The sequence below is a fragment of the Xenopus tropicalis genome, chromosome 1 (genome assembly GCF_000004195.4).
Source record: "Xenopus tropicalis strain Nigerian chromosome 1, UCB_Xtro_10.0, whole genome shotgun sequence".
Taxonomy (NCBI): domain Eukaryota; kingdom Metazoa; phylum Chordata; class Amphibia; order Anura; family Pipidae; genus Xenopus; species Xenopus tropicalis.
The window spans coordinates 114,750,788-114,764,735 of NC_030677.2; the positions used below are offsets into that span (position 1 = coordinate 114,750,788).

Here is a 13,948-nt window from a genome sequence, read left to right on the forward strand (position 1 = left end):
GCCTGAGTCTGAGCTTTCAGAAGGAGCCATCGCTACACATTAGAACTGCTTTCAGATAACCTATTGTTTCTCCTACTCGTTTGTAACTGGAGGAGTCCCAAACCGGACTTGGATTTCTTATTACTGAGTGCTATTCTACTGGGAGCTGCTATCTTGTTCCCTTCCATTGTTCTGCTGATTGGCTGCTGGGGGGAAAGGGAGGGGGAGTGATATCACTCCAACTTGCAGTGCAACAGTAGAAGAAGTGAAGTGCTATTCTGATATCTACCACTTTTAGAATACAGGTGTCAGGGAGCTGCTATCTTGCTACCTTCCATTTGTTTTGCTAATAAAGGGAGGGGGGCAATATCCCTCCAACTTACAGCGCCGTAGTAAAGTGTGCCTGGAGTTTATCAGAGCACAGGTCACATGGCTGTAGCACCTTGGGAAATGCAGAATATGGCTAGCCCCATGTGAAGTTTTAGAAATAAGAAAATCTATTCATGCTTTTAAAAAATGGATTTCAATACAGTATCTGCTGGAGAAGCTCATGCCTTTAAAAAAAACAAACAAAAAAAAAAAATGTTTTCACATGATAGTATTTCTTTAACTTCTATATTAGATATAATCTAGCCCTTGAATATGTGGATAGTGGACAAAGGGTTCAATAGATGAAAAGAGCTTATTTTTAAATTTTACGTTAGCTTTACATTTCCATTACCATGGCTCTGAAGTGCTATGCAGTACTGTAAAAGGTTAACAATTTATCTGCTGCCCAACGCCAGTGATCAGGAGCACACATCCAGATGTCCCATCATGGCCTGAATCCACTTATTTTATTGCTTGCAGCTCAATCTGCGCTAATTATACACACACAAATGATTTACTTTTATGACTTCTTTAGGAATGAGGCTGGAAATGTACCTAGCATAATTATGTAAAACACTCAAGCTTATTTATAATCAGCTCCAGTATGAAAGAAAATTTCATGCATAAGCAGAATCTTGTGTTGAAGAAAAAAGTTGTCCTCCCTTCTTTACATTTTTTTTCTACAAATTGCCAAGAAGCTACACCTTTGCATACTAATTGCCCAATTAAACCACAAGTGCTTTCTGTTTGCTAAGACGAAGGAATTCATTTGAGGTGTTGTTTGGATTAATAAGATTTATCAGGCATTAGAGATGTGGGGACCTGAGCATTGCACAAACATGCAGAGCCAAATCAAAGTAACAGATGCTGTAGAATCTTTAGACTAATCTTAATTACAACCCCCAGCATCCCCCACAATACCATCTCAAAACTTTGCGGTAGTGTACCCAAGTTATGAATCACATGCACACAGAAAACTTTGTAAGCACAAATGTAACTCAGATCATGTTCCACCTACCTATTTATGCACAGAGGAAATGTAGCTTGAACGACATGTTAGACTCAGTGTCTGTAAATACTTTACTTGCCCAAAAATTTAGTTTGGATTATCAAATATAGATTTTGTAGTGAATATTAATACTTAAAGGAGAAGGAAAGGCTAAGTCACTTGGGGGTGCCAAAATGTTAGGCACCCCCACTGACTTAGATCGCTCACCTCATACCCCGGGCTGGTGCCCCTGTACGGAGAGAACAGCACCAGCCCGGGGTACCTGTAGCGCTTCCTCCTTCCTGTAGCGCCGCGCGCGCATGCGCAGTAGAGTGAAAAGCCGAACTTAAAAAACAAAGTCGGCTTTTTACTCTACTGCGCATGCGCCGGCCAACGGATTTCGCCGGGAGAAGAGAGAGGAAGGAGGAAGCGCTTCCTACAGGTACCCCGGGCTGGTGCTTTTTTCTCCTAACAGGGGCACCAGCCCAGGGTACAAGGTAAGCGATCTAAGTCACTTGGGGGTGCCTAACATTTTGGCACCCCCAAATGACTTAGCCTTTCCTTCTCCTTTAAAATGACAGCATGCTAAAGGTTTACAGTATTTCTGGGACTGAGTTTAAAGACTTTATCTCTTTAGTTAGTAAGAAAGCGTGTTGTGGCTAAGTTAGATAATGAGGCCACTAGGCTAGGAAAGCTTCTTGTATTAGTTTTCCCTTTAATGTCAGGATTATTATTGTTACTATAGATGTGTCTGTTTTATTCTTATGATTTTTATTGGGGCCACCCATGAATTCCTACCAGATTTACTTAGAAGAAGGCCCTACTCTGACAAATACCAGATACTCAGAAACTATTTCAGGGGGCCCAACCTTTTTTACCTGAGCAACATTTAAATATAAAAGTTGGGGAGCAACAAAAGCACTAATAAAGTTCCTAGGGGATGCCTAAAATGCTGTGATACATTATTTGGTAGCCCAGTGTGTACTGGCACACTAGAGAAGACTCTGTTTGGCAGTACACCTCGTCTTTATGTCTCCAAAACTTGCCTCCAAGTCAGAAATTCAAAAATAAGCACCTTCTGTGAGGCCACTGAGAGCAATCCAAGGGGTTGGTGGTTAATATGTTGCTCACGAGTCATTGGTTGGGGATCACTGCTCTACTTAAACCACCATGTAGTGACTCATGTGTGTGCAACACTCTCAGAAGTGCAAAAAGGGTGTATATGGGGTTATATATGTAATGTTTGTTCATCCACCTTACAGAACTACAGAATACATTAGCACTTTAGACATATGTATTAATAATAACTCAGAACATCATTTAAGGAACAGTTTATCATACATTGTGCCAACTGCGGCCGTAAAGTTCAAAGACACAGATTAACAAGCCTCTCAACTAGCAATTTTGTTATGACAAATAAGCAGTATGACATGGCACACATGCTTATGCACCTTATCCTACTTTGCTACCTAAATTGACTACTCAAATAGCTCAAATCTTAATATTTGAAATACCACAATAACTAGTCACAGTAAATTCTTTCCTACAGTTACAACATTTTTAACTATACCTGCAGAGCCTAGTTGCAAGGTACACTGGAAATGTACATACTTCAATAACCATAAATCCCAACCTACAGTAACTTAGGTGACAGTGTTCAGTCCCAGGTTAGTAAACACAAGGCTTCTACTTGCATTTCATGCTTCCAGCCTCAAATCGTTACTTTGTTTCAGATGCTGGAGCCAGCTTGTTAAAAAGGCTGTGTGAAGTGTGGATTATTAAACATTTTCATTTACTAAGAAAGAGAAACTATGAAAACAGGACATGGCAATGACAAAGAATTCAAAACATTCTAATAATTGCAGTTTTTCAAGCTAAATGTTACAGTGATGTGAAATGATTGCTCTGCCTTTTTCCCACTCTTTACACATAACTGCAGATAAACTATATGAACTTAACTTTTGCTTTGCCGATGTTTATGTATCTTCTCTAAAGTCAGGCTAAGGAAAAGATTCATGTTCAGTAAAAGTGTGATTCATTCAAGAGATAATAGGTGAAATTTATTTTTAAACAATGTAAACATATGCAGAAATGCTAACCAACCGTATGCTATTCTAACATTTTTAAATTGATTTTTACTAGATTTAAAATTGTGTTTGCTTCTCATGTTTAGCCATCTAAGGACGAGCAAAAGACGCATTAGGCGTAAGAGAGCAAAGCAATTAACCTGTGTGGTTATATGTCAACACCTAATCCTGTGAGCTATTTCAGTGAGTTAAAAGATCATCAGATTTATTTTGATGAACCAATTAAAATGCCTGGCAGGTGACCTATACAGTAGCAGCTTAACATCGAACACTAATGCTTTTGGTGATGTCATTCCCTGACATTTGGAGGCAAAGCAAGCTATAAGACTTCATTTGGAAAAGCACAATTATTGTATTTAATATACTGAAGAGAACAGCACAATATTCTATTGTAGAACAGATTGTACTGTATGAGGACATACCCTAAAGAGAAGGGGGACCACTTTTGGAATGGTAGTGGGAACTCCAGTCCAACACAAGGCCAAAGACTTCACGTCATTGAAAAAAAAAAAAGCATTTTTTATAAATACCAGCAACATGCCACGGTGACAGTAGTATAGAAATCCATCAGTACTGAGAACACAGTGCTTAGAAAAATATAAAACAATCTGTCTGCTAGCAAATGGAGCATTCAGTAAAACATACTCACTTCAGTGACAGAGAGAAGTCGTGCTTGCTTGTCTGGCTGTTTCTCACAAGATAGCTGCATTCTTTGCACAGTCGGAGCAGGTTCTCTGCATCTGTTCGGCTGATGGCCCCATGATACCATCTGAAATCAGGAATATTTTAGGTATATTTAAAAAAGATGATTTAAAATTAGTTTCAACAAATCCAAACAGAAATGCATTGGATTACAAAGCTTAGCCTACATTTTTTACCTGCTACCTGAAGACTGCATAAGATTTAAACAAGTCAAATGTACTAAAAAAGCTATAGAGCATGAACATAACAGCTCTTAATTATCATGGGGAAGCAGAATGTAAAGTTGAAAAAAAAAAAAAAAGTTAAATATTTTTGCCCTTAAGTAGTTACCACTACTTTTACTTTTAACAATATATTGATAAATTAAGTCTACATGGGAGCTCTCACATTTGTTTTTCCAGTGCAATGTTAGGATCCACTCGCTCTCCCAAGATTCCGCAGACATCTGGGCTTCCGTGTTTTATGGGTTTAAATCCTCCACCAGGGGCTCTTAGCTGCCGCCTCCTATCATTTGAGGGTGATAATGATTGCATTTTCTCACCTCCATTGAACTGGGCTGCAATAAAAAAAAAAAAAAGAAAGAAAAAAATGTAAAATCAAGTGCACAACTGCTATCTTGGTAGTCATAATGAATTACAGTATTTTACAAGGAACCATGCTTGCCCATCTGTAAATTAAGGTTTTGCAAAAAATCAAAAAGATTATATCGGAGGGACTTACTACCTTAAATGTGGATAGATAATAAAAATCCTAGAATTTGTAATCCAAAGTAGTTGCTTGCCCTAGACATAAGTAGCTGTATGCACTGTAAACATTTTGGGAATTGTAGTTTATAAAAACTAACGGGCTGCCTTATGGGTTGAAAGAGATAAACAAAATTCTTGACATGCCAGTGAAATGCAAGTGAAAGGATGTTAATAGAAAAACAGGTGTAGTTCTATTCAACACAAGGCAAATACACATGATTTTTGAAAGAGTTGTTTGTGGCCCTTTAAAGAGAAGTACATGCTCCATTGTGCTCCAAGCAATGCTTGCTTAGGTCTGAACAGGGCCTCTAAAGACACTCCTCACAACACATGTTGTAAAGTATTTATAGTTTTGTTTGACCTGATCTTGAAAAAAAAAAAAAAAATCCACCTGCAGATTACAATGCCTACCTCATGCTCCAACGCATACACAAAACCAGCCCTTGTTTTTAAAAGAAAAAATATGCAATGCAGCTAACCCAGCTGGACATAGAGGGGGAAGTAAATACTATTCCAGTTACCAGTTGTTTGCCTGGAGCACAAATAATGACGCAAAGGTGACATTCTTTTGCAGTCTATAAAATATATAGGTATGGGACCTATTATCCAGAATGCTTGGGACCTGGAGTTTTGCCATAACAAGGGTCTTTCTGTAATTTGAATTGCAATACCTTAAGTCTACTAAAAAATCGTGCAAAGTTTAAATAAACCCAGTATGACCGTTTTGCCACAATATAGGTTCATGCAGCTTAGTCAAATTGAAGAACAAGGTACTGTTTTATTAATACAGAGAAAAAGTTTTTAATTATTAGAAAGGCTTTTCAGGGGGATTAGTCCCCCGTGGTAGCAGAGATTTATCTGGTAGCACCTATGTTCATACATTTCTTATGACATATGCTACCATGTCACAAAGTCTTTATAAACCCTGTGCTGTCTTTGTTCAGACTATCTTTTGCTCATAACGCACATACGTATCTAATAAACCTTACCTACTTACCTCAAATGACATTTGGTATCTGAAATTTCCATAACAGCGACTAGGGGGACATTACCCTAAGGGCTCTTAGGGTCTCCCTTGTTGCGAGCGTCTAATCTCCCCGATATAACATCCCACCGGCGAAAATGTAAATCGCCGGTGGGATGTCATACGCGGGGGCGCGATCGCCGAAGTTGCCTCGCGTATGCCATCCCACCGGCGATTTACATTTTCGCCGGTGGGATGTCATATCGGGGAGTTTAGTCGCCCGCAACAAGGGAGATTTGTTGCGGGCGACTAAACTCCCTTGTGTGCCAGAGCCCTAAAGCTGTCTATACACTGGAATATACCAACAAAATTTGCACCTGGGAAGTAGCTCAGAGGAACCAGTCAGTGATTAACTTATTTTCAGTCAGCTGCAGATAGAACAATATAAGCAAAAACTCAATTTGTTGCCAGGGGACACTGTTGGTGTTGATAAATAAATCCAAGTATTTTAATTTAAAACAAATTTAAAGACAGTCTAGCCTACTTTGATTAGGTATTCTCTTGCAAGCTTATAGCATGATAGCATATTAATAAGATGTGTGTATTCTTATACAGTTAATAAATACGTAAATACTGACAAGAACAATAATAATAAAGTATTTGCAAAGTAAATTACAGTGAAGTACATAGTCAACGCAGTCTGAATGGTGGCTTGACAGATGCACATCTGGTAAACATTTTGTCACTTCCCACCTTTAGAAGAATGACCAATTTCGCACACTTACATGGCAGGCAGCAGGTTAAACTGACATTACTTAACATCTTGGTTTAATTGCCCAAACATAATCATGGGTGGTCCTTCAGTTTAATTAACTTTTCACAGAAGAACTGAACAAGTTGTAAACCGGAGATTTGCGCAATTGGCAATTTCCAGATCAAAATGAAAATAAATAAATAAATAAAAATGAACAAAAAGCAAAGGAAACGATTTGGTCCTGAAATTCCCAATGTGCATCTTTTTAAAAAGGTATTTATTGGATGCGTATTTCCTATAGCCTTTATAGTTTTACTCTAGGCGTCAGATGGCCATCTGGAACTAGGACCTTATCACCTATTCAGAGTTTAGGAATGTCAAGGAAGTATAATTAGTCACACACACAATATTATAAACCACACACAGACAGACAAAATGTATACCTGCTCTGCCCCACACATTCACATAAAAACACAACCCTCCTTCTTTACTGAACTCAGCTTATTAAAATCCCGATGCCTCTAGCTAGCCAGTGGATACAATGGCCAGCACAACTAAATATATTAGTGTACAAAAAAAGCCTTTTTTAATAATATACACTAAAAAATGTTTTCTGTAAATGTTCTGTGTTTAAGAGGTTAACATTTATGGTGTTTTTGGTCTGAATAAAATACTTGTAATATTCTTCATGAGTACAATGTATAAACACAGTAATAAGCAGATCGGAACATGACACTTAATGAGGGAGTCTGCTGAAAGCTACAGCAATACAAAGGATATAGAAGGCATTTTCATATATAGTTGCATCTGTTATTATCTGGATAAACTCCAGCTGCCTCCAGCACTAAACTCTGTCAGTTCACCCATAAACCAGGAAGCTCCAAATTACGAGAAAACCATCTATTTATAAACTCAATTTTAAATAAAAAAATTCTAGTTTTTTTTAAATGATTTCCATTTTCTCAGTAACAATAAAACAGTACTTTGTACTTGATCCTAACTAGGATATAAGTAATCCTTATTGGAGGCAAAACAATCCTATTGGGTTTATTTAAAGTTTAAAATTAAGGAAAGATACCTTATCCAGAGAACCATGATCATTACGGATAATAGATCTTGATATTTAAATGGATGCTGAAAATGTTTTTTTTTTACCATCACTGATGTATGATCCCTTGGGCTCAGTTTCTCGAGGATTACATATTTTGAAATAATGTATACTGATCTGGCCTAAAGGTCTGGGTGGATATCTGGCTAAACATAGGGCACTTTAAAAGGAAATTGGCTTTTGTTGACCTATTCAGTATTCCCTTTAAAGGAAAACTATACCCCCAGAATGAATACTTAAAGGAGAAGGAAAGGCTAAGTCACTTTGGGGTGCCAAAATGTTAGGCACCCCCAAGTGACTTAGATCGCTCACCTCATACCCCGGGCTGGTGCCCCTGTACGGAGAGAACAGCACCAGCCCGGGGTAGCAGCGATCGCTTCCTCCTTCCTGGAGCGCCGCGCGCGCATGCGCAGTAGAGTGAAAAGCCGAACTTAAAACACAAAGTCGGCCCACGGATTTCGCCCGAAGAAGAGAGAGGAAGGAGGAAGTGCTCGCTACAGGTACCCCGGGCTGGTGCTTTTTTCTCCTAACAGGGGCACCAGCCCGGGGTACAAGGTAAGCGATCTAAGTCACTTGGGGGTGCCTAACATTTTGGCACCCCCAAGTGACTTAGCCTTTCCTTCTCCTTTAACCAACAGATAGCTTACATCATGTAAAGCAAGGGTCCCCATCCTTTTTCACTTGCGAGCCACAGACAAATGTAAAAAGACTTGAAGAGCAACACAAGCATCATAAAAGTTCATGGAGGTGCCAAATAAGGGCTAAGATTGGCTATTAGGCGCCTCTATGCACACTGTCAGCTCACAGGAGGTTTTATTTAGTAGTAATGTTTTTATTAAACCAAAACTTGCCCCCAAGTCAGGAATTCATAAAATAACTACCTGTTTTGGGGGCACCGAGAGCAACATCCAAGGGCTTGGTGAGCAACATGTTGCCCCCGAGCCACAGGTTGGGTATTACCGATGTAAAGCGACTGTGTGCACTGTGAATCCTATGATCCCAGGAGACAGCCCTTACTTGTTAAAATGGCAATTTTCTATTTAGAAGTACCCAATAGCACATACTAATAAAAAAAGTATATTTTTATGGACATTTTTTTAGATGAAGCAGGGTTTTACATATGAGCTTGTTTATGTAATATATTTTTCTAGAGACCTACATTGTTTGGAGGTATAGTTTTCCTTTAAGGCAGATATGACCAAAACTACTTCCTGTCTTCAGTAGAGTTTTCTATTCACGTAGAACTGTTTTTATATTCTCCATTCAGCTCTACCCACAATGCTCTCCCTCAGAAGAGGGTAGTAAGTACATTGACAGCTGTACAAGTAAACACATTAGTCACCTGATTTGACAATTTAGCAGATACTATGCCTCATGATGAGAAGTGGTAGCTCTGTTTTGAACCTTAATAAACAACCCCCCCTTTCCACCAAATGAGTGCTCTATAAGAAACACTAGATACGTATCGCTTTGTGTAAAATGCTGGAAAGCATCTCTGTAGCTTAATTGCCCCTTCACTATTACCCCATCCATGGGTAGATGTCACTTGACTGACAAACTAGTACTTCAGCTACAAGTTATGTGAGTACAAACAAAGAGACCTCCCCATGGAAGCAGAAATCTGAACTTTTCTTTTACTACATTTGAATCACAGCCATTTACCACAATGTTTTCAAGCAACTATATAAATATAGTATAATAATAATAACGACATATGGAAATGTTTTATTTTGATTTCCCTGTAAGACATAGTTCCAAGTTATAGTTTTCTTTTTGATTAAAGTGCATTTTAAAATCAGTTTATGAAGCTTTGCAGATAAGAAGTTAATAAAATCAGAACAGGAAGCGGATTTCAATAAAACAGGTCTGGCCAGTTAATCATTTATTTTTAGAATGAATATATCGCAGAGAACAGAGCATACAGTTTATGTAATTTTATTCTAATAAGAGTAATGGAGTTTGCTGTGAACAACATGGTCACCTACTGGTTTGCACTCTATAATCCTTTCTAGAATAAGTCTCAATTGATCACTAAAGTAGAAATAAAGTGTATTTATAAATAAAGCTGGCCATACTTTCCTAGATTTGGTCGGGCTCAACTGTTTGGGCATGCATGGCCCATTTAAATTCCTTGGCCCCTGAAGGAAGGACTGAAAGGAAGTGAATAGTAGTTACATCTGTGCAGCCTCTTTTCACTTTCTGCTGTTACAATTGTTTGACCTATCAAGTCTTTACTTTCAAGGAGTGGTTCACCTTTAAGTTAACTTTTATTATATTATAGAATGTCCTATTTCCTAGAAAACAATCAGTCTTTCAAAAACTAGAGAGCTGCTAAACAAAAAGCTAAAAGACTGAAATACCACAAAAATGTAAAAATTGAAATGTGTATGTTATATTAAAAGTTAATATAATGGTGATCCATTTACAGTAAACCAACCCAATTTATAGTAAACTGCCCAAAGCTCATTGCTGGCTGGATGCTATTGGCGACTCCACAATTTAGCACATAGACTGTCTCTTTAATACTTTAATGTAACCGTACTTTGTGTTTATTTGTATTTATTATTGTATTTACCCCTGCTTGTTCTGTTAATGCATTGGTCTGCTGTACAGTCCTACATAATTACAGCTATATAAAAAAAATATACATACATGCATGCTTATGTCTGTAAATCACATAAGGATGTGCCTTGTTTACTAAAAACCATAATTTTATACAGGTCACTCTGCAAAGTCACAAAGTGACCCAGTGAAAGCTGGAAAGAATCAGAAGAAGAGAGCAAATAACTATATACTATAACAAAAAGTGTGAGGCCTAATAATAAAATTAAGCAAAGAACATCTTTTTATCCCAAACTGCATTTCAGCCTAGAAGTCTCTAGCTTTATAGCTGCAACATGGACCCATATTAATCCTATATAATGTTTTCTTCAAAGCCTTTACAGAGCAGAACAAATAACCAAGTATTCAGTGAACATTTTCCTTCAATCCGTTGGAAAATAGCTGTTAATTACATAGTTACATAGTTACATAGTTACATAGGGTTGAAAAAAGACCTGTGTCCATCAAGTTCAACCCATCCAAGTAAACCCAGCACACCTAACCCACACCTACCAATCTATACACTCACATACATAAACTATAAATACAACCACTAGTACTAACTGTAGATATTAGTATCACAATAGCCTTGGATATTCTGATTGATCAAGAACTCATCCAGGCCCCTCTTAAAGGCATTAACAGAATCTGCCATTACCACATCACTAGGAAGGGCATTCCATAACCTCACTGCCCTCACCGTGAAAAACCACCTACGCTGCTTCAAATGGAAGCTCCGTTCCTCTAATCTAAAGGGGTGACCTCTGGTGCGTTGATTGTTTTTATGGGAAAAAAGAACATCCCCCAACTGCCTATAATCCCCTCTAATGTACTTGTACAGAGTAATCATGTCCCCTCGCAAGCGCCTCTTTTCCAGAGAAAACAACCCCAACCTCGACAGTCTAACCTCATAGTTTAAATCTTCCATCCCCTTAACCAGTTTAGTTGCACGTCTCTGCACTCTCTCCAGCTCATTGATATCCTTCTTAAGGACAGGAGCCCAAAACTGCACTGCATACTCAAGGTGAGGCCTTACCAGGGACCTATAAAGGGGCAAAATTATGTTCTCATCCCTTGAGTCAATGCCCTTTTTTATACAAGACAGCACTTTATTTGCTTTAGTAGCCACAGAATGACACTGCCTGGAATTAGACAACTTGTTATCAACAAAAACCCCTAGATCCTTCTCCATTAAGGATACCCCCAACACACTACCATTCAGTAGATAGTTTGCGTTTATATTATTTCTACCAAAGTGCATAACTTTGCACTTATCAACATTGAACCTCATTTTCCAGTTTGCTGCCCAGTTATCTAATTTTGTCAAATCGCTCTGCAAAGCAGCAGCATCCTGCATGGAACTTATAGTTTTGCACAATTTAGTGTCATCAGCAAAAATAGAAACAATACTGTCTATGCCCACCTCCAGGTCATTAATAAACAAGTTAAACAGCAAAGGCCCAAGGACTGACCCCTGCGGTACTCCACTAACCACACTGGTCCAATTAGAAAATGTTCCATTTACAACCACTCTTTGTACTCTATCCTTCAGCCAGTTCTCTATCCAATTACAAATATTATGTTCTAGGCCAATATTCCTTAATTTGATCATTAACCTTCTGTGAGGTACTGTATCAAACGCTTTAGCAAAGTCCAAGTAGATGACATCAACTGCCATTCCAGCATCAAGGTTCCTACTCACCTCCTCATAAAAGGCAACTAAATTAGTCTGGCAAGATCTGTTACGCATAAAACCATGCTGGCACAAACTAATAGTATTGTGAACTGCAATGTATTCAAGTACCCTATCCCTTATTACCCCTTCCAAAAGTTTTCCTACTACTGATGTCAGACTGACAGGCCTATAGTTTTCAGGCTGAGAACGGGATCCCTTTTTAAATAACGGCACCACATTAGCAATCCGCCAGTCTCTTGGCACCATGCCAGACCTCAATGAATCCTGAAAAATTAAGTGAAGAGGTTTGGCAATCACAGCGCTCAGCTCATTTAATACCCTGGGATGAATCCCATCCGGCCCTGGACCTTTGTTTACCTTTACATGTTCAAGTCTCTTTTGAATTTCCTCCCGAGTGACCCATGCGTCAGTAGCTAAATTACTAGCACTGGGCATATTACAAGGGAAGCCTTCATTATCTGGCTCCTCAGATGTATAGACAGATGAAAAATAAGAGTTCAAAATTTCAGCTTTTTCCCCGTTTTCATCAACCAACGTACCCCCCCGTGATAATAAAGTTCCCACCCCTTCTTGCTTCATTTTTTTACTATTCACATAATTAAAAAATAATTTTGGATTCTTTTTACTCCTAGCAGCAATATCCCTTTCCATCTCTATTTTAGCTTGCCTGATAGTTTTTTTGCATGCTTTATTTGCTTCCTTGTACCTGATGAAAGTTTCTGCTGTCCCAGCTAACTTGAATGCCCTAAAAGCACGTTTTTTCTTACCAACCTCGACAATAACACTTTTATTTAGCCATAAAGGTTTTGCTTTGCGATGCCTCTCCTTGCTTACTAGGGGGATATACTGTTGCGTATACCTACAAAGCAATGTTTTAAAGATGTTCCATTTTCCTTCTGTGTCTAACCCCATGAAAAGCCTTTCCCAGTTGACACATTGCAGAGATGCCCTTATACTGGCAAAGTCTGCACGTCTAAAATTGAGTGTTTTAGTTACTCCCTTATAGTGCTGTCTCTGCAGCATTATCTCAAAGGAGACCATGTTGTGATCACTGTTCCCCAAATGCTCACCCACACAAATGTTAGAGATAAGTTCATTATTATTAGAAATCACCAGGTCCAAAATAGCGTCATTCCTAGTGGGTTCTTGAACTGCCTGAAATAAAAAGTTGTCATTTAGCATATTTACAAACCTACTAGCTTTTTCTGACTTAGCCACCCCATTACTCCAGTCAATGTCCGGATAATTAAAGTCCCCCATAACAACAACTTGACCCAGTTTTGAAGCCTCCTCCATTTGCAACAATAGCTGGGCCTCATCCCCCTCATCTATACGGGGTGGTTTATAACATACACCAATGATCATTTTCTTTGTGACCTTCAGCCCTACTGAAATTTCTACCCAAAGAGATTCGACGTTTTCATTGGTAATGTCTTTATTACATGGCTTTAAGTCTGACTTTACGTAAAGACAAACCCCTCCACCCTTTTTAATCTCTCTGTCCCTCCTAAAAAGTGTATACCCATTTAAATTCACAGCCCAGTCGCATTTATCATCCCACCAGGTCTCAGTGATACCTATTAAATCATAATTTTCAATACATGCAATAGCTTGCAGCTCCCCTAATTTACCCGACAAGCTACGCGCATTAGCCAGCATGCAGCGGAGATTATTACTTCTCCCTCTGATGTTTACATTAGCTAAGGGAGAATTAGAGCTAAGGCAATTATGAGACTGCTTTCCTTGTAACGGAAGCTCCTTATCTGATAAACTATATGCCCCCCTCACTCCTCCCCCACAACCCTTTGCTAGTCCCCCTACCCCGTCTACACTAATTTTCCCATGGAATTCTAGCTCACCCACCCCCCCCTTGTCTAGTTTAAACACTCCTCCAACCTCTTAACCATTCTCTCCCCTAGCACAGCAGACCCCCTTCCATTGAGGTGCAATCCGT

General features: G+C 38.8%; 1 protein-coding gene across 2 annotated transcripts in view; it reads right to left on the reverse strand.

The window, feature by feature from the left end:
* The window catches only part of shb (Src homology 2 domain containing adaptor protein B), a 121,934-nt gene that overhangs the window by 31,127 nt on the left and 76,859 nt on the right, over positions 1–13,948 (reverse strand). For both annotated transcript variants that reach the window (XR_208223.4, XM_002936323.5), the window contains exons 4-5: positions 4,513–4,681; positions 4,073–4,192 (exon numbers count right to left, since the gene is read on the reverse strand). Coding sequence is in view for 1 of the 2 variants with exons in the window: in XM_002936323.5 (XP_002936369.1) it covers positions 4,073–4,192; positions 4,513–4,681 (289 nt within the window). In the remaining variant the exon portion in view is untranslated. The remainder of the gene's footprint in view (positions 1–4,072; positions 4,193–4,512; positions 4,682–13,948) is intronic.